Here is a 22,091-nt window from a genome sequence, read left to right on the forward strand (position 1 = left end):
AGCTGTCCTTGTCGTTTGTCAGCTCAGATGTTTGGAAGACGACACGAAACAAACACAAAAGACAACACACGACACGTCTAGCCTTGAAATTGAAAAGCGTGTATTATTTTATTATCTTCATTATTTTCATGTTTTCAATTTCGTAATTATTTGTTACAAATTTAAATACTTTTATAAAATTATTTGGCTAATCCTTTCTGTTCAATCTGTAAGTATTCCTCAAAATTGAGACTCATAATTTTTAGTTTGGATGCTATCAAATATGAATTAGACTGTTTGGTAACTTAAGTATTTCTAGTTTTAAGATGAATTTCAGATTCTGATTAAAGGTTGACAACCTCAAAAATCATCAGAAGGTACTGCATTTTTCTTTTTTGTTTGAATTGGTTCTTTATTTTGTGTTCATCCTCCCTCCTACAGTAAAATATCTGTATAAACTTCTCTACAGTACTATACTAGCCTAGATGGATTTTAAATTAAGTGTCTTTTTTCTAATGTTCTTTATCTGATGTACGTATGATAAATATTGAAAATATAAAATTTAGCACTGTTCAATTCAATTCAATTTTTCTTCCGTCTGTGACCAGTGTATATACGGGATAGATATTGTCGATTTATAAAACACAAAAGTTCAAATATTTACAGTTCATCTCAAGATGGCTGATCAAAGAAACTGACAAAGTTTACAATCTCCTCATTCAAGGAATAGAGAGGGAGGTTAACCAGTTTCTCTCGGATCACTTTCTTGAACCCTTTTTCTTCCAACTCTCGCACCTGCAGTGGAAATTTATTGAAAATTTTCAATGCGCGCATTGGATAGCAGGTGTGCAGCTTAGCCAATCTTGAGTAGGAAAAGTTGATGTTGTCTCTCCTTCTAGTTGAGTAGTTGTGGATCTGGCCGCTTGCTTGGAGTGTGTGAAGTTGGCCTTTCAGGAGCACAAGGGAGCTCAGCACATATTGACTGAAGACAGTAAGTATTCCCAGCTTCCTGAACAGCGGGCGACAATGCTCCAAGTATGGCGAAGATGTTATGATGCGAACCACTTTCTTCTGTAAAAGGAGAATCCTCTGGCATCCACTTGCATGACCACAAAGTGCAATCCCATAGTTGATATGGCTATGAAACAGACCGTGGTATGCAGTAACAAGGTAGTTCTTTGGAACATGACTTCTCGATTTCCGCAACAGATATTTCACTTTGGAGAGTCGGTTGCATATCTTATCGATGTGCTGGTCCCATGATAGTGATGAGTCTTCCAAGAATCCAAGGAGCTCAACCTCAGGCCTACCAAAAGGAGGCAGACCAAGCCTCAGGGAGCACAAAACATTTTGTGTGTTCTCTCCATTCATACACAGTCTGTTTGCTCTAAACCATGAGCTCGCCTCCTCCAATAGTTCAGCAGACCTCAGCTCAGCCAATTTGGGTTCTTCATCCTGTGCAATGAGAGCTGTGTCGTCAGCAAACAGCAGGGCTTTCCCATCCATACTAAGGTCATTTATGGAAACTGTTATACGAGATAGGCATTTGATTGTGTCTCACATTATATACTGCTGGGAAAACTGTAGAGATATGGCATAACTGAAGTAGCTATCAGGACGTTGAGGGATTATCTTGCCAGAAGAATGCAGTTCGTCACAGTTGAGGGAGCAGAATCTCAGGAACAGGATGTAATGTATGGTGTGTCACATGATCCAACTTGGATCCACTGTTTTTCCACATCTTTATTGATTTCGCTTAGATGGATGGAAAGGCTCTCTTATTTGCGGATGACATCACCTTAATTGCACAGGATGAGGCTCCTCAGACGGCCATCTGCAGGGCAACACAATTGCTTGAGTGTGGCTTTCATCAAACAAGTTGTGCATGAATGAGAGAAAGACCCAGAATCTCCTATGTACACTGAGGTGTGATTCAACTTCCTTAGGCGGACGATAGGTCAAGCTCCTTTGATTTGTTTTGGCTTCTTGTTTGTCATGGGAGCAGCATGTGAGCTTAGTTTGCAGTCGACTGTCAAAGGTGACGTATCTGATGCGGAAGCTAAAGAGGCAAGTGCCCATCAGGTACCTAACAGCCTATCACGGCCTCTTCCATATTCACATTAACTTTAGTAGGTCTGGAGCCATGTGGGAGTATGTGAAAGGATTCTCCTGATGCAGAAAAAGGACTGCAAGTGTTGACTGTCTCCAGCCAATAAATTTACAGCTAATTGCTGCAGCTGAGGGGAGAACTTCACAGGTTTCAGGTGAGAGGTCAATTGCATCAACACAACACCAGGAGGCGCACTGATATTTAACCAGCCATACTCCAGACTCTGGCGTTCGCATAGCAACTACATCATTCAAGCCCTAAAATGATAATAGACTTCCACAGAATATCCGTGACCTCCAGTTGAATGGTTTCAAGAAATTTTTACATGAGAAATTTGTTAGTGTGCTGGTGGTATATGGTAGTAGTGATGGTGAGATGGCCAGAGTTGTTTTGATCATCACATCTTCTAGTGCCATCTTGATGAACTTTGTGTAAATCAATTTACTTTTTTCATTGACCAAATCTGTCTGTCTGTCTGTAGTTTTCTGCTCGTAAGCAGGTCCTTCTATATGGCAGCAGCCCTCCACTCTCTTCTATTCTCTGCCAGTCGCTTCGTTGCATAGTAGCTCATCCCCTCCTTGATGTCGTCCAACATTTTGTATCTTCTTCTCCCTCTTCCTCTTCTTCCCTGAATGGTCCCCTCCATGGCATCCACCAACAAGCATTGCCGTCTCATCCAAATCTATCCTGCATTTAATGTTGTATTCAATTTTAAGATAAAATAATAAAAGAAGTGAATAATTTAGTTTTAGGTTAGTTCTAATTCTAAATATTATTCATAACTTTACTATATTTTCAGGTGATACACGAATAATTAAAATGCCTCCACAAGTGCCTAAATTTATCAACAAAGATGAAGAAATAGAATACTGGCGAAATCGGTCCTGCGACATTGAAAAAGAGTTCGATGAATTGCAAGAGAGTTCGAAACAGTATGAAAAAGAATTGGAAGCTAGTATTTTTGAAACAGAACGAGAAAATAAAAATTTGAGAAACTATTTTTCATCTTTGAAACTGGATTTTGAAATATTCAAGGTAAGAAATCCCACTAGTATGAATTGAAGATTGGAGTCCGAACAGTGTGTTACACCATGGAGAAGATGTGTTGAAAATATGTTAATTATTTGTCTATGGGTACACTCTTACACATAGCAGATATATTTATAAGAAGGGAATCATTATTAATTCTAAGAGTTGCATGTCTGCGGAGTCCTAAAGATGTGACAGGACACCTTATTGGCATCGATATGCGGTGACACCTAGACAGTGAGCCCACCAAATCATATTCTCCTGTTCTGATAATGCACTATTTTCTCGTGGTTAGACTAAACTGCGAAATCAGATTTGTCACTTGAAAATGAATTTTATTTATGCGAATAGTATACTCTAAAAATTCGACTACTGGCAAAATTAAATAAAATGACTGAGGATCCTCAACTTTTTATTTGTTCCAATAAATTAAAATCGATCTTTTAGTCTGGTTAAATTTCTATATAAGTTTGTGAAAGGAACAGATTTGGGCTTTAAGCCTGTTGTTCCTTTGCCAATCATTCATAATTGAGAATGATATTGTATGTATCAATGTATAAATAAATGTATACTTGGTATTTCACAGGAAAAAGCTGAAAAACAGGAGTACGAACAAACAACGAAATTGGAAAAGCTGGAAAGCAAACGAAGTCAGCTAGAGACTAATAATGTGAATCACTTATCATACATCCGTCAACTGGAGCAAAAAAATGACGATCTCGACCGTTCACAAAGGTGAGAAATCTTCATTGCATACTCGATTCACGAAAGATGGTGCATTCATAATGAATATTCAAATGAACGTTAGAGAGATGAATAGTAATAATGATTAGCATTCTGCTCAGTGAAGTGAATGTGTGAGCTGGTGTAAAGACCTAACGAGTACTTAAATATTAATTCATCTTTCAATTTGAATATGTGTGTTTGTGGATGTGTAGGCCTATGTATTTTGGATGGATCTCGAAAACGGCTATAACGATTTTCATTAAATCAGGAATATAGTGGATTTGCGACAAAAACATTATTTTGGAACAGGTCTCAACTCTGGGAAAATTCGCTGAAGTTCCCTGAGAGAGGATTATTGGTCCCTCAAGTGGCAGCTGATCAGAAAAAAGTTTCCATAATCTGTTGAAAACGTGAGAGAGTGTGAGCAAATGAAAAATATTACAATAGCTGTAATTGAGTCAACAAATTTGGCGACCTTAATAATCTAAAACATTGCAGTATTCATGGAACATCTGGAAGAATAGATTCAGAAAGTGACCGGATTATAGCAAAAGAAATTTAAAATCGATCTCTCCAAACATAATATGGTAGTTGAATGAAATGTTTATTGTGAGGTGATAGAAATGCGACTAATTTCTTCAGCTTCTGTTGTATTGATTCGTCTGTTGCTCTATGTTTGTACGCAGCCATGGCCTTGAGAGAGCCAGTTGCACTGTCTGTTAATTCATTATCCGGACTAAATACCACGAGAACCAATGAGAGAAGCATTCTATTAAAAAAAACCCCTGCTCTGATTAATTCTCATGAAATTCAATCCTGATTGAAATTGAACAGGCTTTTGTTGTGCTACTGGGCCTGATATTTTCATGTTTCAATATCAGCTTAAACTAAATCGAAAAAACATAATATTCCATCAGCTGCTCCTATTTCATTGTCATCATGTCATTACATGATGCAAGACAAACCTATTGATATTGATAGATCACAAGTAAATACGAAAGTTGTCAATCCTATTATATTAAGAGAGCAATTTCTGTATATGGTTATATGGTTATGTATGTCCAACGGATCTCGAAAACAGCTCTAACGATTTTCACGAAATTTGGAACATAGTAGGTTTATAATATGAAAAATCTATTGTACTAGGTCTCATCCCTGGGAAACTCGCTGAAGGACATGAAAAGGATGATAATTATTCATTCTTGGAAAAACAGATGATAATTATTCATTCTTGGAAAAACAGATGATAATTTCGTCGTCTGTAGATAACAGAAGATGCCTGTGTGGGAGAGAGATAGAGTTATGTCCAGCTGTTGAATCTAGAAATTTCAATCGACTTGATCAAAATAATCTGATTTGTTGACTTGACATGGTATATCATCCCAAATTAGAGTATATCATAATTTTCAAAGTTAGTCATCATTCCACAGTTTTAAGTGATTAGTGAGTGTTATTTTGTTATTCAATCTGGTCTGTAAACAATCTAAATCAAGAAATTTTCTGTTTTCAAATGTTTGGATTGAAAATTGGACCTGAATTCAAGTGTATAGAACATAACCTACTTTTTGGACTATTTATAGTATATAAATCAAAATTCGGGGAAGAAACAGTTTTGGGCTGTGCCTGTTAGTCCTTCTCCAATCATTTTAAATAATTGTGTTCTGTTTATCAATAAATAAACAGCAAGCAAAGCTGAGTGCCCCGATATTTTAGATAGGCCTACATATTAAATTGAGTCGTATTTTAGTTTACATCCAAATTTTCATCCCTAAGCTTTTGGTTTCAAGCTAAGATCAAAGAAAGAAATCATATAATGGTAGTCAATAAGTGATAGAATAAACTCTATTCAGATTTATGACAATTCACATTAAAATCATCCAACTTTAATATTTATGATAGTAAAGTTTAGGACATGAGGAATCAGCCACAATAAAGTGTTATACTAACTATTATGAATTGACTCTTTTGTATGAATGGACTTCCATGAAAGAAAAAATCAGTGGATTGGCTGCTTTTACACTTTTGAATAAGTTAAACGAAAATCAAGCGACAGGCTATGCCAAAAATTTCACATTAAGCAAGAGAACCATGGATACCAGAGTCATAAAATTCCGAATCAACTTAATTTGGAATTTAATTTTCAATTACATCAAGCAAAAACAAAAATAACATGATCACTGCTAATTCGATAACTGTCAACGGGAAATATTAATTGCCAATGAAAAAAGTCGAGGTCGACTCTTAAGCCCCGCCCAATATTCTAAAAAATTCTCTGCAATTGGTCTACTATTCTACAGAGCAGTTCCAACACATCAATTAATTATTCAAATGATTTGACTCAATAATTTGCATTCGAAGTTGTGGCTTAATCTCAAAAACGATTATAAAAATTTTGGGAGAATTTAGATTATAAATGTTTCACAAAAATAATCTTATCTTTTTAAATAATCTATCACGGGTGCCCTGCTAGTAAATACAATATAAATTATATACCATATCATTTATATTTTATACAATATATCATACAATAATTATAACGATTTGACCAAACATTTTTCATGGGGTAATTTAGAGATTCTTTTCACAAGAAATGGAAGATATGAAATTAATGAGTCTTGATTTCTCAGTTTTAATTGGTTCATTGCGAGTAATGCCCACATAGCCTTTTTCATTTGTGTAATGAAATGAGTGCGTGGATGATTGATAAGATGATCAAGCATTCATTCCTACTAGCGGAATTCGAGCCCACGACCAAGCAGTGCTAGCAGATTGGAGGGTACAACGCCTTAGCCCACCTGACCAACACGGCCGGCAATAAATAAATAAATCAGTTGTTCTCTCCAGATTTACGAAATTGTATTATTTCGTATCGTCTGGGCTTTTCATTTGTGTTCAAATTAATGACCTTCACAACGGTATCACTTCTATTGCATTTCAGGGTATTGCATGAATCCTTGAAAGAGATCGAAACAAGACTCAATTCCACTATAGAAAGGAATGCGCTTTTAGAATCAGAAAAAGATCAGCTAGAAAAAGAGAAAGAACAGCTAGAAAGTCATGTCCAAAGACTCAAAGATGAAGTGAGAGGTAAGAATTCAACTATCTATTCCACTCATAAAGTATTTGTTGTGTACTTTTCATTCTATGTGAAATGAAAATGAAAAGTGATTCACTCTCCCTATCAACTTATATTATCATATTGTGACACATTATTATAATTTCCTCTTTCAAGTCCTAGAAATATTGTTTTTGTGTATTTGTATTTGCTACTTTATTATATACAATTAATGTCAAATACAATATTATTACTCAAGGCTCTAAACATGTAAACCAAGTTATCTTCAGTTAAGATTGTTAATAGGTATAATAGTACCTTATTGTTTTTGTATCTTTTAATGCGTATTTATTATTGATCGTTAGCTCAGCATCAAATTTAAAATTAAATACGGGCTTCAAATATTTTCAGTCAGTGAATTCGCTCTAGATTCTTTAAAAACGGTGTCTATAGTTATGTTAATTTTAAAAAAATGACCCAAGCCTGAAGCCTATTCATTGTCTTAATGTGATGAACGCTCAATGTATTTTCACTTCAATCATTAATATTGTTCTATGTGATGGAAGATCACATCTATCTCACACTGTGGAGATGAATAATTTCATTTTGGTTATTCTTATTCATGAGATTCATCTTATTAGTTCATCATCTTTGTAGTTTTGGTTCTATTGTCTGATCAGAATATTGAAACATGTTATTCGTGTATTTTCCAGATCTGAAGCAAGACATCAACCATAGATCACGAGAACCAAGCTGCAATGAAGAGGTAATGAACTCGTGTAGCCGAAAGTCGAGCCTGAAAAGTATTGATTCTAGTAAATCACTCACACAAATGACTCCGTTGCGCAGTAAGCTAAACAAGGCTTATCGTTGTACAACTAACTTCAGTTGCCTGAAAGGGTTTCAGACCAAAGAGTAGGCCTGATGGTGCATGCAAACTTTTGTGATTGATCTGTGTTCTAATAATTCATGTATATTCGTGTTGATGAACTCTCAATCTAATACTTTGATCTGTGATGATTTTATAAAAAGTATTTATTCTATTAAGGTGAATTGCTTAGCAGTGCTGTAGTTTATGGAGTTTTCTATGTGATTTTGAAATTCAACATTCATTCTTTAGAAATAAGATATTTTTGATAAGAATGGATCAGTTTGAAAAAAATGATTATATGTTAACTTTGTTATAAAATGTAAACTTAAAAGTTTGTTTTGAAAAGAGTAGTGAAAATATTTGGTAACAGTCTAACTTCCAATATTGTAGACAATCATGAAATTGGGATGAATATTTTGTGGTTCTATTCTAATCTTCTTATCATTCATATGATATCTTAATTTGTATTTATTGTAATTCTTTCTATCTATTCTAATTTATTGTAATTCAACTTTTGTTGATTATTCTCTGCAGCAGCTAGATGAAACATGCATGCATATGTGCAGTCTGTTATGAATGTTTGTGATACCTTACCACATTCATAAGAGTAGCTCTTGAATATTAGCTATTATCATAGAATAAAACAATCAAACATCAAAACAATAAAACTTCTAAGAACCTATAGAAGTTTTCTCTTCTAGGATCAAACTTGACTCTAAACCAACAAAACTCTTATAAAAAGTGTAAACATCTGATCAACATCTTACCGTCCAAATCAATTGTTGTTAATGGTTTAGTAGCTATGCATATAAATTTTCTCAACATACAGTCATCCAGATATATTCACGTTCATATAAAAGATATTCCATTAAAGTATTTCATATCATTCTGGGTGTTTAATTCTGTTCATTGGTTTGCTTTAATTCTCTTCATTCAAATACATGTTAATGTAGAATAAAATAAGTTGAGTCATTAATTACGGTAGGCCCCCTGTACCTTATCAATTTATTTACTTATCTTAGTTCTTAATTTCGTGTTGAGCATGGTTTTTATGTATTTTTGTGTTTGGAGGCATTTTGTTTGATTAATTTCTAGCTATTGGGTTTTCAGTTCTCTACTTATTTTGTTCCAAGTAAATAATGAATTTATAGATTGATGACTCATTATAGATATTTGATCTAACTAGAGCTTTATCGATCTTCAGTTAGAATATTATTTAGTATGGTTTAGTATATTCTTGTACCATATTGGATGTTTGTGTTGCATGAATAGTTACATAATTGTAGTATTGAGGATAAATTATGAAATGAATATTTCTTGGAAACTTTTACTTGTCCATCAAGAGTTGTTGTTTTTAGGCTTTGAAAAACAAGAAAATATATTTTTGGTGATTTTTCCTGTTCCTTTCAAAACGTATCGTAGTCTAGAACCAATTACGCAACAATCCTGAATGAATTATGCCTTCAAAGTTTTATGAGTTACACCAAGGTGATTAATACACCATATTGAGTAGTTCTTTTGAATTTCTATCGTTCAACTTTACTTTCATAAACAACCCTTCTACCTTCTCATGTACATTTTTGAGAATTTTTCCAAATTGATATATTTTGATTAATTTTATCGTGATTCTGATGTCTATAGAAACTACTATTGAAAGTTCAGCGCAAAGCTAGGTTGGTTAAAATTATATGTATTATAAATGTCCAATATAATTGTTCAATACAGTGTTTGAATTTCTAATTTATTGATACAAATGAGTACACTGAGTTGACTCTAAATGAAAATCATGCAATAATGTGAAACAAAGACTGAAGTACACATTTTTTTCAAAAACTATTGTTTAATTTACTAATGTAAGTTGTGTAGCAATTGATATGGAATTTAATTGAATTGAAGGATCAATTTGAACAAGGAAATACCAATCTGCCACTTCAGCTACATTTGTTACAGTATGTGAAAAAATGAGACTGAAAACTGAAAAAATAATGCTATTTTCTTTACTCTAAATAGGTACTTTAATTTGGACTATTTTTGTGAATAAAATGTTCTATACATTGTGATTAATAAATTCTGAAAAAGTAAGTGACATCGTGATGTAATTTTCCATTATGATCAATCCTCTCCGATTTCTTATAGCATGCTAGAATAATTTATATTTTCAATTGTTCTACTAAAACAAGAATATTCCTGGAAAATCCAGGGACTGCAGACCTATTCATTTTTAAATTGTTGTATTCTAAGTTAGTGTTATTGAAAGAATTCAGAGAGTTCAATGCTCAGTCCAAGCTCAAAATGTTCAAAGTCAGCCGCCAATTCGGAACACGATGTCTCTAGACGTTGCAAGTGAAGGTGAAAGCACGGTTTGAGATGGAAAGTCCACCTTTGAATGTATTTATTTATTTACAAGAAAACATAACATTTGCGACATTGACTCTCTCACATCCTGTCCGCTTTAACAGGTCACTTTTTGATCAAACTCACTTCCATTCTCGAATCCTCATCAAACCCTTCAGCAGAAAATTTTAATAATTATCTAATTGATGACATCGAAATTGATGGCTTCTTCAGAAGTCAAAATATTATGGGATTTGGAAAAAAATCAGTTACTGTTTCATTTGATAGTTGAGGAAACTAATTATTATCATGATATTCATTAATTTATTTCATTTGCATGAATCAAAATTATTGCAATAAAAATAATGAAAAAATTTAATGAAATAAAACAATATTGAACATTATTATTCTGTGGAGACATTCAAGCAAGATAAACCACGAAAGTTTGAATTTAATTTCAACTATAAATTTGAATTGGTCAATTATTGTAAAAGTTTTATTGCATTTCTAGCCGCGGCTGAAACGCAAACGCTATTTATGATTCGTCACATGTCTACTAGATCTACGCCTGTCGAGTTCGCTGAGATTTTGCTAAGAAAAATTGAAGTAAGTAGGCCTACTGAAGAAGTATTGCAATTTTCAAATATAAACTTAGCAATTAACATAATGGAAAAATGCCACTAGCCAACCATATGCAAAATTATCATTACAAATCACTCTGTTTCAGTGAATTGAATATTTTTTGAAAAAATAAAAAACCAGTCATTGCTGCATATATTTAGAAAAAAATATATTGTTTAATTCAGCTAAAGTAAGATAATATGCATGACAAAATACACAAAGAATACTATTCGCCTGCACATTACCGTACTATAATGTTTCGGATAATGATAGTGTTTTTGATGGCCACGTTATTTCGTCGGTCCCAGCTGCCTAAAAACAGTCGTTGGATCATGTTAGACCCTGTAATTGATTAGGTGCGACCTAAAAACACACACCAGACCTGAGACAGCCCGGTCACACGATATTATTATTATTGTAATATAACATTGAATTATTTTTAAAAGTGACAACATTTTTTTAGACACGTGAAGAACAAACTTCTAACTCTACACTTCACGTGAATGAATTGGAATAATTTCATCACAAAAGATTGAGTAGGTGAATGTTTCAAATTAAATTTATTATCGATCCAACATAATTGGAATAAAATATTTTACAGGAAACTGAAGCAAAGTTGAAAGCATGCAGCCTTATTAAACGCATCAATAAAAAGTTACAATGATATCGGAAATTTATGAAATTTTCCATCATCTATACTGTGGTAAGTCAAGTTTCAGATTATATTCGTCTTTTTTGTTCATTCATTTTTTTTCTATTATTTTATATCCTTAGGCTGGTCCTACATTGGAAGCGGAGTTTCTCCTGACCCGACTCTTTGTCTGGGTGGGTCTGGAGGAAACAAACAATTTTCGAACTATTTTTTCTATTTCCAACAATTTTTATGTTGACTGGGAGTGCTCAGTTTGGAGAGGAGATTCGGGACTCAACTGGGCTGATCACATTCAAATATTGATTTGTATCTCCTCCAGTCGCACGGAAACTTTTTAGTCCAGTAAATGAAGACATTGATGCGCATCATGTAGTAAGCAGGTAAACGTAAGAATTTAATGCTCTTCAAGCTCATGATCATCATCAGCAAGGATTGTTTAATCAATAATAAAAAAAGTACGAGACCAACAAGAGCAGAATATTTTAGGCAAACTTGTTTTTTCTAACATGTCATTACTTAAAGCTCGAATATCTCGAGAGATATCTATAACTATGAGAGATATGGAAAAAGTTGATAGATAAATATTGTTGTAGGAAATTTTGTAAGCTTTAATATTGTACAGGATAGTCTTGTCTGCAAGACGCTTAGTTTTCGAGATATATGCGATAAACCAAAAACATGATACCTTTGAACCACTCCCTCAGGACAGGGGTTCGGGGTGGGGACTTTTGATATGTTTACCTCCTTACTACCCTAAACAGAACTGCGGGATCAAAAATTGACATCAAAACTTTTCCCTCTGTAGCCTTTTTTGAATATTTATTGCCTGGACTATTGAATTCCATGTAGACAAATGTCTAATTCAATATCCTACCCAACAAGAATCTGGCATGAAAATTTTTCTAGAACCAATTGAAGTAAGCCTAACTATCATAATATGTATTGTCTTTTTCAGATTAAGAAATACTACTTCACCCGTGAGACTGAAATATGTCCAATCGAGAATATTGTTAAGTTTTATAGAATTTATTTAGAAGCTAATTTTGTAAGTTATGTAAGGTTTTTGTAAGTTATTCAGGTACAGTATTTTAAAACATGTTTTGTAATTTTTGTGCGATACAATAAGATCATTATTGTATTATTAGATGTATTGTGATATTTGAATTTGTATAAAACTACCTACCTTCTTTGCAAACAAAAAATATTTTTTATTGTTTCAATTCGCTAATTTTAATCATAACAATTTGTTTGTAGTGTGATAAACTATTTAAGAGAATGAAGATGTGCCATACTTTTGAGAAATGCCATTATAATAGAAATGTTTTTTAGTAAACCCATTTATTATTTTTTCAATTCTAAACATAATTCTGGTTTATTGAATATGGCTTTATAGTAGAAAATATTTTGTATTATTCTCTCATTCAAATAAGAATTCATTTCTATGTCAACTTGAGCTCAATTATTTAGTAGGTCGCTGTTAGACTTGATTGATTTTCCATTTTTGATCATGGCGAGATAATAATAGAAACGTTATTCTCTACACTTAGCATCATCGTAGTTGAGTGATTAATATTATCAGTGGAATTTTAAGCGGAATATTATTGGTGGAGCTTTATAATCAATGTTTTGAAACTCATTTTTTGAAGAGTTATAAATATTTATTGTGTTATATGTTATAAATGAGAGCTTATTGAAATGTTATTGTATGTAATTCTTTTCTTTTTTTAATGAAATATATTTTATTAAATGCGCTATGTATCATTTATTTCTATCAACCTTCATTCAGAAAGTAATTCATTATTTAAAAATTGATGCAATTATTATGACTCATGTATTGAATCGTCGATGAATCAGGATTTCGTTGTAGGGAGATAGAGAAGAGAAAATAGTCACAATTTCAACACAAAGATTTATTTATTCTCCAACATTAGATTTATACCAATTACATTTCCCAATATCTTGAGTTCTTAGTGGTTCGTTCTTACTCATTTATTCAAAATGAATGACATAATTTCGATAATACTTCCTAATTACATTCACTATTATAATTATTAACCAGTTGAAGTTGAGAACTATGGCAAATTAAAATGATTAATGATATTTCTGGGCGCAGTGGTTCTCTGAAAAAAAAATAAAAACAGTTTGAGATTATAAAAAATGTACAACTACATGAATTTGGAGAAATATTAACAGTTTCTAAACAAGTCATGCTTGAACTTGTATAGTTATGAAATTTATAGTTTCCATGTTTATTTTGGACTAAAATTGTACAGAAATCGTACACGTGGAATTCTAACCTTATCTTGGACTGTGTCACTACCTATAAATTTGGAAGAACAATAGCACAAGGGCTACCTTATTATTTTATCTACCAATGTAATAACATCAGTGTCATTTGTATCGTAAATAAATAAAAAAATAATAAACTCAAATTTTACTAGTAGGCTATTTACTTGTATGAGTAGCATATTATTAGAATTTCTTAATTTTTTATTGCGGATGATGCTCACATGGGCTATTCGCTTGAGCATGGGAGATGAGATTGAGATTAATGGAGAGTGAGAGGGTGATTTGAAGAGATGATCAAACGTCCATGCCTACAGGCGGGATTCGAACCCACGACCAGGTAGCACTTTTGTAACACCTTAGTCGTCTCGGTTATTCTGGCCGGCAAATGTATTTGTATCCACTACAATGAGCATAAATTATTTTGTTTCAATAGTAGTAGAACCAAAGATGCGCAATTAGTGCTTGAATAGAAACTTGCATCTGAACAAAAGCGACCTCATAAATACGGATTTATTCAAACTTATGATCTTTTCAGAGGTACAGGATTATTGGATCAAGTTATCTGATGAACCGAATGACTAGTCAAGTTGTAACGATACTGATGTTCACATATCAGCACAAAATTTAGTGTGTCAACCATTATCAACACTATGATGTAGATATTATATGATGTTTATTTTAGAAATTATATTAGTAGTAGATATACAGAGTGTTTCAGAAGTAGTGTCAAACATTTTAGGGCAGGGGTCTCCAACCTTTTTTATCCAAGGGTCACATTGTTAATTCTTGGGAGGCTTAGAGAGCCAATAAAAAGGATGTACGTGGAATTTGACTTGTGGGGACACACACGACGGGGGATTTGGGGGGTGGAATATTATTATATTTCCATTAAAATAATATGAGGAGTTTCAAGTACGTTTAATTAAAACACAGGAAGAAACAGACCAATTCATTTCATTTTAATACAAAGTCCAATTTATTGAGTGTAAAAAGGTCATAAGAAAACTTGACAATTACTTACTATAGTAATTTTGTCAAATTTACAAAAAGTTACCAAGCTAAAAGAGAATAGGCTACTTATTTTTATTGAGAGGAGATTGCATTTCCACTTCTTTTCCACTTGGAATGTCCGCCTATTTAGGATCAAACTTTGTGGTTCCGATCATTAGAATTGATTTCAAATGTTCATCTGACAAAGAAAATCTGTATTTGAATTTAACAAACATCATTTTTGAAAATGCCTGCTCACACTAAGGTAGATCCAAAAAAGCTGCTTGTTTACAGCTAATTTTACACTAATTAAGAAATTTATTTGCATACAAAATAATACAAATTACATACAAATGGAGTGACTAGTAAGAGAAGAGTACTGAACTCACAGTTGCTGTCAAAAATGTGAATAAATAATATTTTTTTTAATATCGGTTGCTATAACTCTCGGCGGGCCGGACAAAATCCATCCGTGGGCCGGATGTGGCCCGCGGGCCGTAGGTTGGAGAGCTCTGTTTTAGGGTATTGTTCCTGGATGATAGGAGACTACAAATGTCGTATTTGAAGTGTCCAAAACTCTTCAAACTAAGTGACGGTTTTCATGAAATTGGCCATAACAAATTTAAATTGGCCGCCATTTTGAAAATTTACAAAGAAAATGTTCTATTTTATTTCTTAAAGTTGAGTCTTTATAGCATAGATATTCATACTAAATTTCAGATCAATACAACATTTCGTTCTTGAGATAAAAATACTTAAGTGAAAAAACAAAATGGCAGCTATAAGGATAACCGCTGAGTTTTGGACACTTCAAATACGACATTTGTAGTCTCCTATCATCCAGGAGCAATACCCTAAAATGTTCGACACTACTTCTGAAATACCTTGTATATATCATTGAACATTACTATATGTTATGTATTTTGTAGATAACACGATAACTTAACTTACTTCATCTTCAGACATCATAAATATTATATGTCATAAACATTGTTGATATCATATTACAAATGTAACAAATAACAAGGGCTAGTTCAGGATTTGCTGATAAAAAAAGATGAACTTACTTATTTTTCCATAGTTAATTGCGTAGAAGAAGAGCATAACGCCAGAAATCATCTGGATGTAGGGAGCAGGCCCACTCTTCCTGGCGTAATAGTATTTGAAACTCCACCGCCAGTAAGCTGAAGTCAGAATTAAGTGATTTTATCATCGATAAATAGAATTTACAATCCATATTTAAACATACAGAGGAAATATGATTCCCATGAGTTTTAATGAAACTATTCCCACTGATACCGGCCGAGCGTGCTTGAATAGTCCTATTTCAGCTTATGAGAATAATATTCTTACTGTAGGCCTACTATTCACTGACACTGATAAGAGAAATACACTTCAATACTGAACTCAAGGAAATGATCAAACTCGAATTTTTATCTGGATATTTCATGCATTTAAACTCAAAATGACCATATAATTGAATGGGTAGCTATAGTATGCAAAACGTGCCTCAAGAATGTAACAAATAGGTACTTCATAAAATTATGATGATTTTATTTTTATTAAAAGTGATCACTGTTTGGATCTGCCATCTAAAGGTAATTTTAGGTGTATTGAATTTGAATTTTAAGACGCTATCAATCCCACAAGTCATCCATCATAATGGATGAAGAACAAGATAGGCTATTTAACTTTGATATGTAGAGTTTCCCAACATCTAAAAGTATACCCTCTATATTCATTTATTTATGAAAACATAGAAGCAAACAGGATTTTCCCCCAATAATCGATACAGGACACATCGCATAATTTTATTGAATCGTATTCATTATCCATGACTAGAGCTGATTTCACGATCTTGTTGTGTAAGGCTCGTATAACAATAGTCCACCATCCTCGGCCACCAATCTGTCGCCTGTTTTTATTGCGCTCATTACACTAGGGTCGCCAGCCCAGCAGCCAATCTTGATGTCTCACTTGTAGCACACCGGTCTTCACACACCAAGGTCTATTAGATAGATGTCATATCACCAATGTAAATTCTGGAGGCGATATTCAATATACAGTATCTCATATAATGTTATTACATATTACTATACTATTTATATTATATAATAATAGACTATATAATGTATACTAATAGTAATAACACGTTAGCTTTTTATCAGCTTAGGCTAACAGCAAGTAAACAAACTTTTCAACAAGCAGCAAAATGGCCGCGTGTCTTGACCTCTTTCTATGGACCTTGTTACACACAGCCGACAATGGCTGCAATCTGGCAACCCACTGGTGGCTAATTGACAATGTTATACGAGCCTAAAAGCCTGAGGCCCGGTTGCACAAAAGCCTGTTAAATTTTAACTGTGATTAAATGTCACAAGAAACGTTTTTATCAAAGAAGCATTCTCGTTTTGGTTCTCGTGGCATTTAATCGTGATTAAAATTGAACAGGATTTTGTGCAACTGGGCCTAATGTATTACTTTTAGTCGACCCTTGAACGATTGGACTAAAAGGCAACTCACTAGCCACTACCTTGAATGCTTTGTGATAGTGATGATATTTTTGTAAGTATCAGAATCCTCCAATTTTTCTCTAGCATTTACAAAAAGTATACAGATATGTGAATGTTCATCTTATTTGTAGAATCTCTGTAGATATTGCAAAATTCCATAACGAATAAATTATAAGTTCTGTTGAATAATTGATATTGAAGAATTTCTCCACAATTGAATAAGCACAGCTCAATTTTGAAACTGCAGTCCTATGAACACATACAATAAATTTGGACGTGACATAGGCTATATCGACGAAGTGTTTTTTTTAATGAGTTGTCTTTTTACAGTTATTCATTTTTTTCAAGTTATGAAGAGTCAATCTATAAAAATTTACATATGGAAATTCAGTAATTTAAGCTAGGTCTATATCTACCTCTGCCACAAGCTTGCACCATGGCGATGGGGCTCTTGTTCCTTCTGGCGAGCCACTGACCCATTTCTCCGAGTTTCACTTGGCCGAAAGGTGTGTCAGCTGGAAAAGAAACAAAACATGTTTATTTTTCAAGAACAATAACCATAGAAAAAATATAACATAAGATATCCCACGGTATAGGTCATTCATATTTCAAACCTTGAATGCGATTTTTTGTTAACTCAAACCGATTAGTTGACTACGTCAATTATTAGGGCTACTGTTTTGGCCAAGTAGAAACTGCGCAGTATAAGAGACTACCAGCGACAAATAGTTTCAGGAACAAGAACGTGGACTATCAGTTCGAATTAGCAGTGAGCTTTGGAACAGAAACACCCTATGCCTTAGAATATATCTCTTCTATGTAATAACTCTGTATACCGTAACTAAATATAAAGAGAAGGTAGAGATGATAGTCCAGGCAATGAATGCTCAAAAAAAGGTATAGAGGGAAAAGTTGGGAAGACAATTTTTGAACCCGCAGTTCTGTTTAGGGTAGTAAGGAGGTAAACATATCAAAAGTCCCCACCCCTACCCCTTTTGCTAAGGGGGTGGGGTGGTTTAAAGGTACCATGTTTTTGGTTTCTCGCATGAAACTCAAAAACTATGTATCCTAAGGATTTGACTGTAATATAACAAATTAAAGCTCACATAATTTCTTACAATATTCATTTTACAACTTCTTTTATATCTTCTCTAGTTTTCGAGATTTCCACTCTTGAAGGTGCGGCATTTTTGAAAAGAATATGTTTGCCATCAATTTTTTTCTATTTTTGCTATTATATCTTTTTAAAAACCGATGGGAAAAATCCATGCTGATTATGAGATTATAAAAGCATTGAATTCTCATTAATTTGATGTATAATTTCACACTTTTACGAATTTCCCTGCACCTTTTGCAGCAGCTGTGTTGAGTGTGAAATCTCCATTTTTGCTCATTCAATGCTCTATTATCTCATAATCAGCATGGATTTTTCTCATCGATTTTTGAAAAGTTATAACATCAAAAATAGAAAAAAATTATGGCAAACGTATTTTTTTCGAAAATGTCACACCTTCAAGAGTGGATATATCGAAAACTAAAGATGATATGAAAAAGTTGTAGAATAAATATTGTAGGAAATTGGGCTATGTGAGCTTTAATTTGTTATATGACAGTCAAGTCCTTAGGATACATAGTTTTTGAGTTTCATGCGAGAAACCAAAAACATGGTACCTTTAAACCACCCCACCCCCTTAGCACAAGAGGTAGGGGTGGGGACTTTTGATATGTTTACCTCCCTACTACCCTAAACAGAACTGCGGGGTCAAAAATTGTCTTCCCCAAATTCTCCCTCTATAACATTTCCTTGGCTGGACTATGAACCCTTGCAATGTAGTTTACTTTATTGTTTTGTATTGTTCAAGAGTTGCGAATAACTTTAGGAGGCACTTTAATATATGGGCCGCGGAATTTAGCATTGAGACCTTCATAGATCATAGAGGAGGTCAAGACAAGACTAACCATGTATAAAAATTGTTGTCGATTTCCAAGGATTAGCTGAACAATCATGGCGGATAGTTGAAAATTTTAAATAGATTTTCATTTTTTATGGCTACAATAGGTTTTAAAATGGTCCAATCTTATGTGAAATCTAACACGGAATCCAATGGAACTAATTCCAGGTTTGTAACTTCATTAGTTTTTGAGATATTGCAAAAATGTGCAGAAAAGTGCAATTTTTTTGGTTTAAAAGATGTTAAATTGTTTTAATTATGATTAATAGGTGTTCAGCTAATCATTGGAAATCGTCAAAAATGTGATACATGATTGAACTTGTATTGACCTCCCTTATTGAATATCGATCTATGTAGGTCTCAATGCTAGATTCCGCAGCCCACATATTAAAGTGTAGCCCTACAAGGGGCTATACTAAATTAAATACTAATGCAAACAAATACTAATGCACAAGAATAATTATTCTTATAAAAATAAATAACAGGATAAAGTTTTCCAAGAAACTAAAAATTTGATAGGATAAAAAGTTACTCAACTTACTTGGCTTAAGTGTACGCCCAGTGCCAAAATACCTGTCATCAAATTTTTGGTTGGGATCAATTTAGTATGTCTTTTTGAACACAAAATCACAAGAAATAAACGGCGGTCACTCATCATAAATTTTTAAAAAACAATTTGGTTTTACTAACCTCACTTTCTTCACATTTCAAACACCTCGAATATATTAGGTTAGGAAAGCTATGGTTAGGAAAAGCTTTAGGTTAGAAAAGTTTTGGTTAGGAAAGCTTAGGTAAGGAAAAGCTTAAGGTTAGGAAAACTAAGGTAAGGAATATCATAATTTGATGATTTCGATAATCAAAATGGCTGCTACTTATAGGTTAAATGCACGTAAAAAAATTGTGGTACTTTGAACTTAGTTTATTTTAAAAACAACAGTGACCGCCGTTCAATTTTTGTTATTTTGTGCTCAAAATACACCAGTTACTTTAACTTGATAACAAACGTATGAGAATATATAGTAACGTAGATCTATAAGATAAAAATAATTTGAATTGGGACAAAATTTCATGAGAGGTTAGGTTTTAAAAGTATTAGTGATTTATTGCAAAGAACGTTGTTCAAAACCAGTTAGTTTGTAGATATGATAACTACTTAGAACTTCTTCTTTTAATTAAATTAAAATGATGTACTAAATTAATAGTAGTTTAGAAACATATTTATTGACAAAAGTATTTGACCTACAGCAGGGTCAGGACATGTAGAGGATAATATTATAAATTCAAGTATTTTACTCACGTTTTCCATAGTATCGTGATGGATCATATGGTCCATGGATCTTGGAATCATACCCTGCTGGATAAAATCCAAGTTTATCCATTTTTCTTTTCAGAAAATACGTGGAATGGAAAAATGGGCAATGGTAATGGATTCAGCCTTTGCCTTTGCCTGAATGTAATTTTCCAGATATCGAGAGTCGAGACGGAATGAACCAAGTATCGAGTTTAAAAAGTCGACTACTTGAAGCATTGTTAGTAAGATTTCGAGATTAACCTAATCAATACCGCTAAAATTTAAATTCTCTCAAGCATTCATTCTTTTATTGAAGAGCATTTTTAATTCAAGATTTTTGTCAAAAACGGATTAATTCGATTCAATTCAAATGATTATTTTCAAGCCAAAACACTCTACAACTGTCAACAGGTATTGAAAAGTACAGAAAATAAATAAATAGAATAACATTAAACGACCTTGTTTGAAATATAGGTAGGGTACCTACCGGTACACAATGAACATGAATTTTTAAGAACCAATCAAATATCTCTAGAAATTACGAAATCTTGACACTCTTTATCACAATGTTGACATTCAGATACATTTGTTTATACTTGGCTAAAACTGTTCGATAATATGCAAATAATAATAAAAAATTCTGACCCTCATCAGTACCCTATTGCATTTCAATGAGAGATTATATATAAATATTTTTTTTGAAATTCTGAAAAGTTAATCTGTTTTAATGATGTAATTCAATCATAATAATATTATAAGACGAGAGCCAAAAATTTATTTGATAGCGTAACGTGACTTAGTCATTCAAGAAAAAGCATGATGCAGATAAAAAAATTAAAACCCTTCAAAGAAGCTTTTCAATTTTGTAAATAATGGGAAAACTAAATAATTTACAGTACCGTAACGAGAATACAACATCAGGTTTTTTAATTTGAAAAGAATAATCATTAAAAACATTTTCATTTTCTATCTCTTTCCTGTGTAGGGCTACTTGCAATATAAATATAAAGAAAATAAAAATCTCAGTACTCTTTTTAAAATATTTTATCACAACATGTTTCAGTCATTTATGCCATTTTCAAGTGATGTGAATTAAATAAATAAATACTACTGGAAGATTCTTATTTTGATCATATGTTAGTGTATTCATATGTTTTTATGAACTAGGACTGTAAATTTTGGGTTTAAATTCGCATGATTCTATCAAAAATGGAGTTATTGGTGTCTAATTGGATTAAGTTTATTATTTTATCTCTGTTTAATTATGCTGCTTTATAAATATGAAATTCTTCTTTGACATTCAGTTTTTGACTTTTATTACCATAATTAAGTATTTTCATATTGTAATTTATATCTGTAAAATTATGGCCTGAATCTATCAAGTGTTCAGCAAATGCCGACTTTTGTGTATAATTTTTAGATTTTAGTGTTTGGATATGTTCTCAAAACCTGATATGGAAATTTCTACCCATTTGTCCGATATAGAATTTGTTGCAATCACTACATAAGTTCATAGGTTCCAGATTTTTTAAACTTATCTTGCTGTACATTTAAATTTGATTTCTTTTTTATCAGTTCAAATGCATTATTTGTTGTCCTTTAACCTAGAATGAATTTATTTTTGTAAAGGTTTTTCTTATAGCTTTATTAAATTTTGTGTTATATGGAACACAAATATA

The 22,091-nt window shown here is 32.9% G+C and overlaps 2 protein-coding genes across 3 annotated transcripts; one reads left to right on the plus strand and one right to left on the minus strand.

Moving 5' to 3' along the window:
- The first annotated feature begins 31 nt into the window (after nucleotides 1-31).
- LOC111064153 (nuclear distribution protein nudE-like 1-B) lies at nucleotides 32-13,128 on the plus strand. 2 transcript variants are annotated; one of them, XR_002606846.2, is made up of 8 exons: nucleotides 32-208; nucleotides 2,889-3,124; nucleotides 3,705-3,853; nucleotides 6,783-6,931; nucleotides 7,613-7,665; nucleotides 10,616-10,710; nucleotides 11,327-11,428; nucleotides 12,333-13,128. XR_002606846.2 is itself a non-coding variant. In XM_022351835.2 (8 exons), the coding sequence occupies exons 2-7, from the start codon at nucleotides 2,909-2,911 to the stop codon at nucleotides 11,387-11,389; spliced, it is 807 nt and encodes a 268-aa protein (XP_022207527.2). In that variant the 5' UTR covers nucleotides 47-208; nucleotides 2,889-2,908; the 3' UTR covers nucleotides 11,390-11,428; nucleotides 12,333-13,128. The 2 variants fall into 2 exon arrangements, 1 of the variants encoding a protein (XP_022207527.2); XM_022351835.2 differs by having other exon boundaries at nucleotides 47-208; nucleotides 7,613-7,747.
- A 138-nt stretch (nucleotides 13,129-13,266) lies between these two features.
- On the minus strand, nucleotides 13,267-20,919 carry LOC111064154 (putative ATP synthase subunit f, mitochondrial). Its single transcript, XM_022351837.2, has 4 exons — nucleotides 20,419-20,919; nucleotides 17,586-17,684; nucleotides 15,724-15,840; nucleotides 13,267-13,497 (listed from the first exon to the last, which is right to left on the minus strand). The coding sequence occupies exons 1-4, from the start codon at nucleotides 20,498-20,500 to the stop codon at nucleotides 13,469-13,471; spliced, it is 327 nt and encodes a 108-aa protein (XP_022207529.1). The 5' UTR covers nucleotides 20,501-20,919; the 3' UTR covers nucleotides 13,267-13,468.
- Nucleotides 20,920-22,091: the final 1,172 nt, after the last annotated feature.

The sequence above is a fragment of the Nilaparvata lugens genome, chromosome 8, assembly GCF_014356525.2.
Source record: "Nilaparvata lugens isolate BPH chromosome 8, ASM1435652v1, whole genome shotgun sequence".
NCBI lineage: Eukaryota > Metazoa > Arthropoda > Insecta > Hemiptera > Delphacidae > Nilaparvata > Nilaparvata lugens.

What these genes read in the sequence shown, in the direction of transcription:
- LOC111064153 (XM_022351835.2), top strand. Translation starts at nt 2,909, where the DNA reads ATGCCTCCACAAGTGCCTAAATTTATCAACAAAGATGAAGAAATAGAA. An exon ending in GATCTCGACCGTTCACAAAG is followed by an intron (nt 3,854 to 6,782) that starts GTGAGAAATCTT and finishes ATTGCATTTCAG; the next exon opens with GGTATTGCATGAATCCTTGA. An exon ending in ACAAATGACTCCGTTGCGCA is followed by an intron (nt 7,748 to 10,615) that starts GTAAGCTAAACA and finishes TTGCATTTCTAG; the next exon opens with CCGCGGCTGAAACGCAAACG.
- LOC111064154 (XM_022351837.2), bottom strand. Translation starts at nt 20,500, where the DNA reads ATGGATAAACTTGGATTTTATCCAGCAGGGTATGATTCCAAGATCCAT. An exon ending in ATCACGATACTATGGAAAAC is followed by an intron (nt 17,685 to 20,418) that starts GTGAGTAAAATA and finishes TTTCTTTTCCAG; the next exon opens with CTGACACACCTTTCGGCCAA. An exon ending in AATTAACTATGGAAAAATAA is followed by an intron (nt 13,498 to 15,723) that starts GTAAGTTCATCT and finishes TTTTTTTTTCAG; the next exon opens with AGAACCACTGCGCCCAGAAA.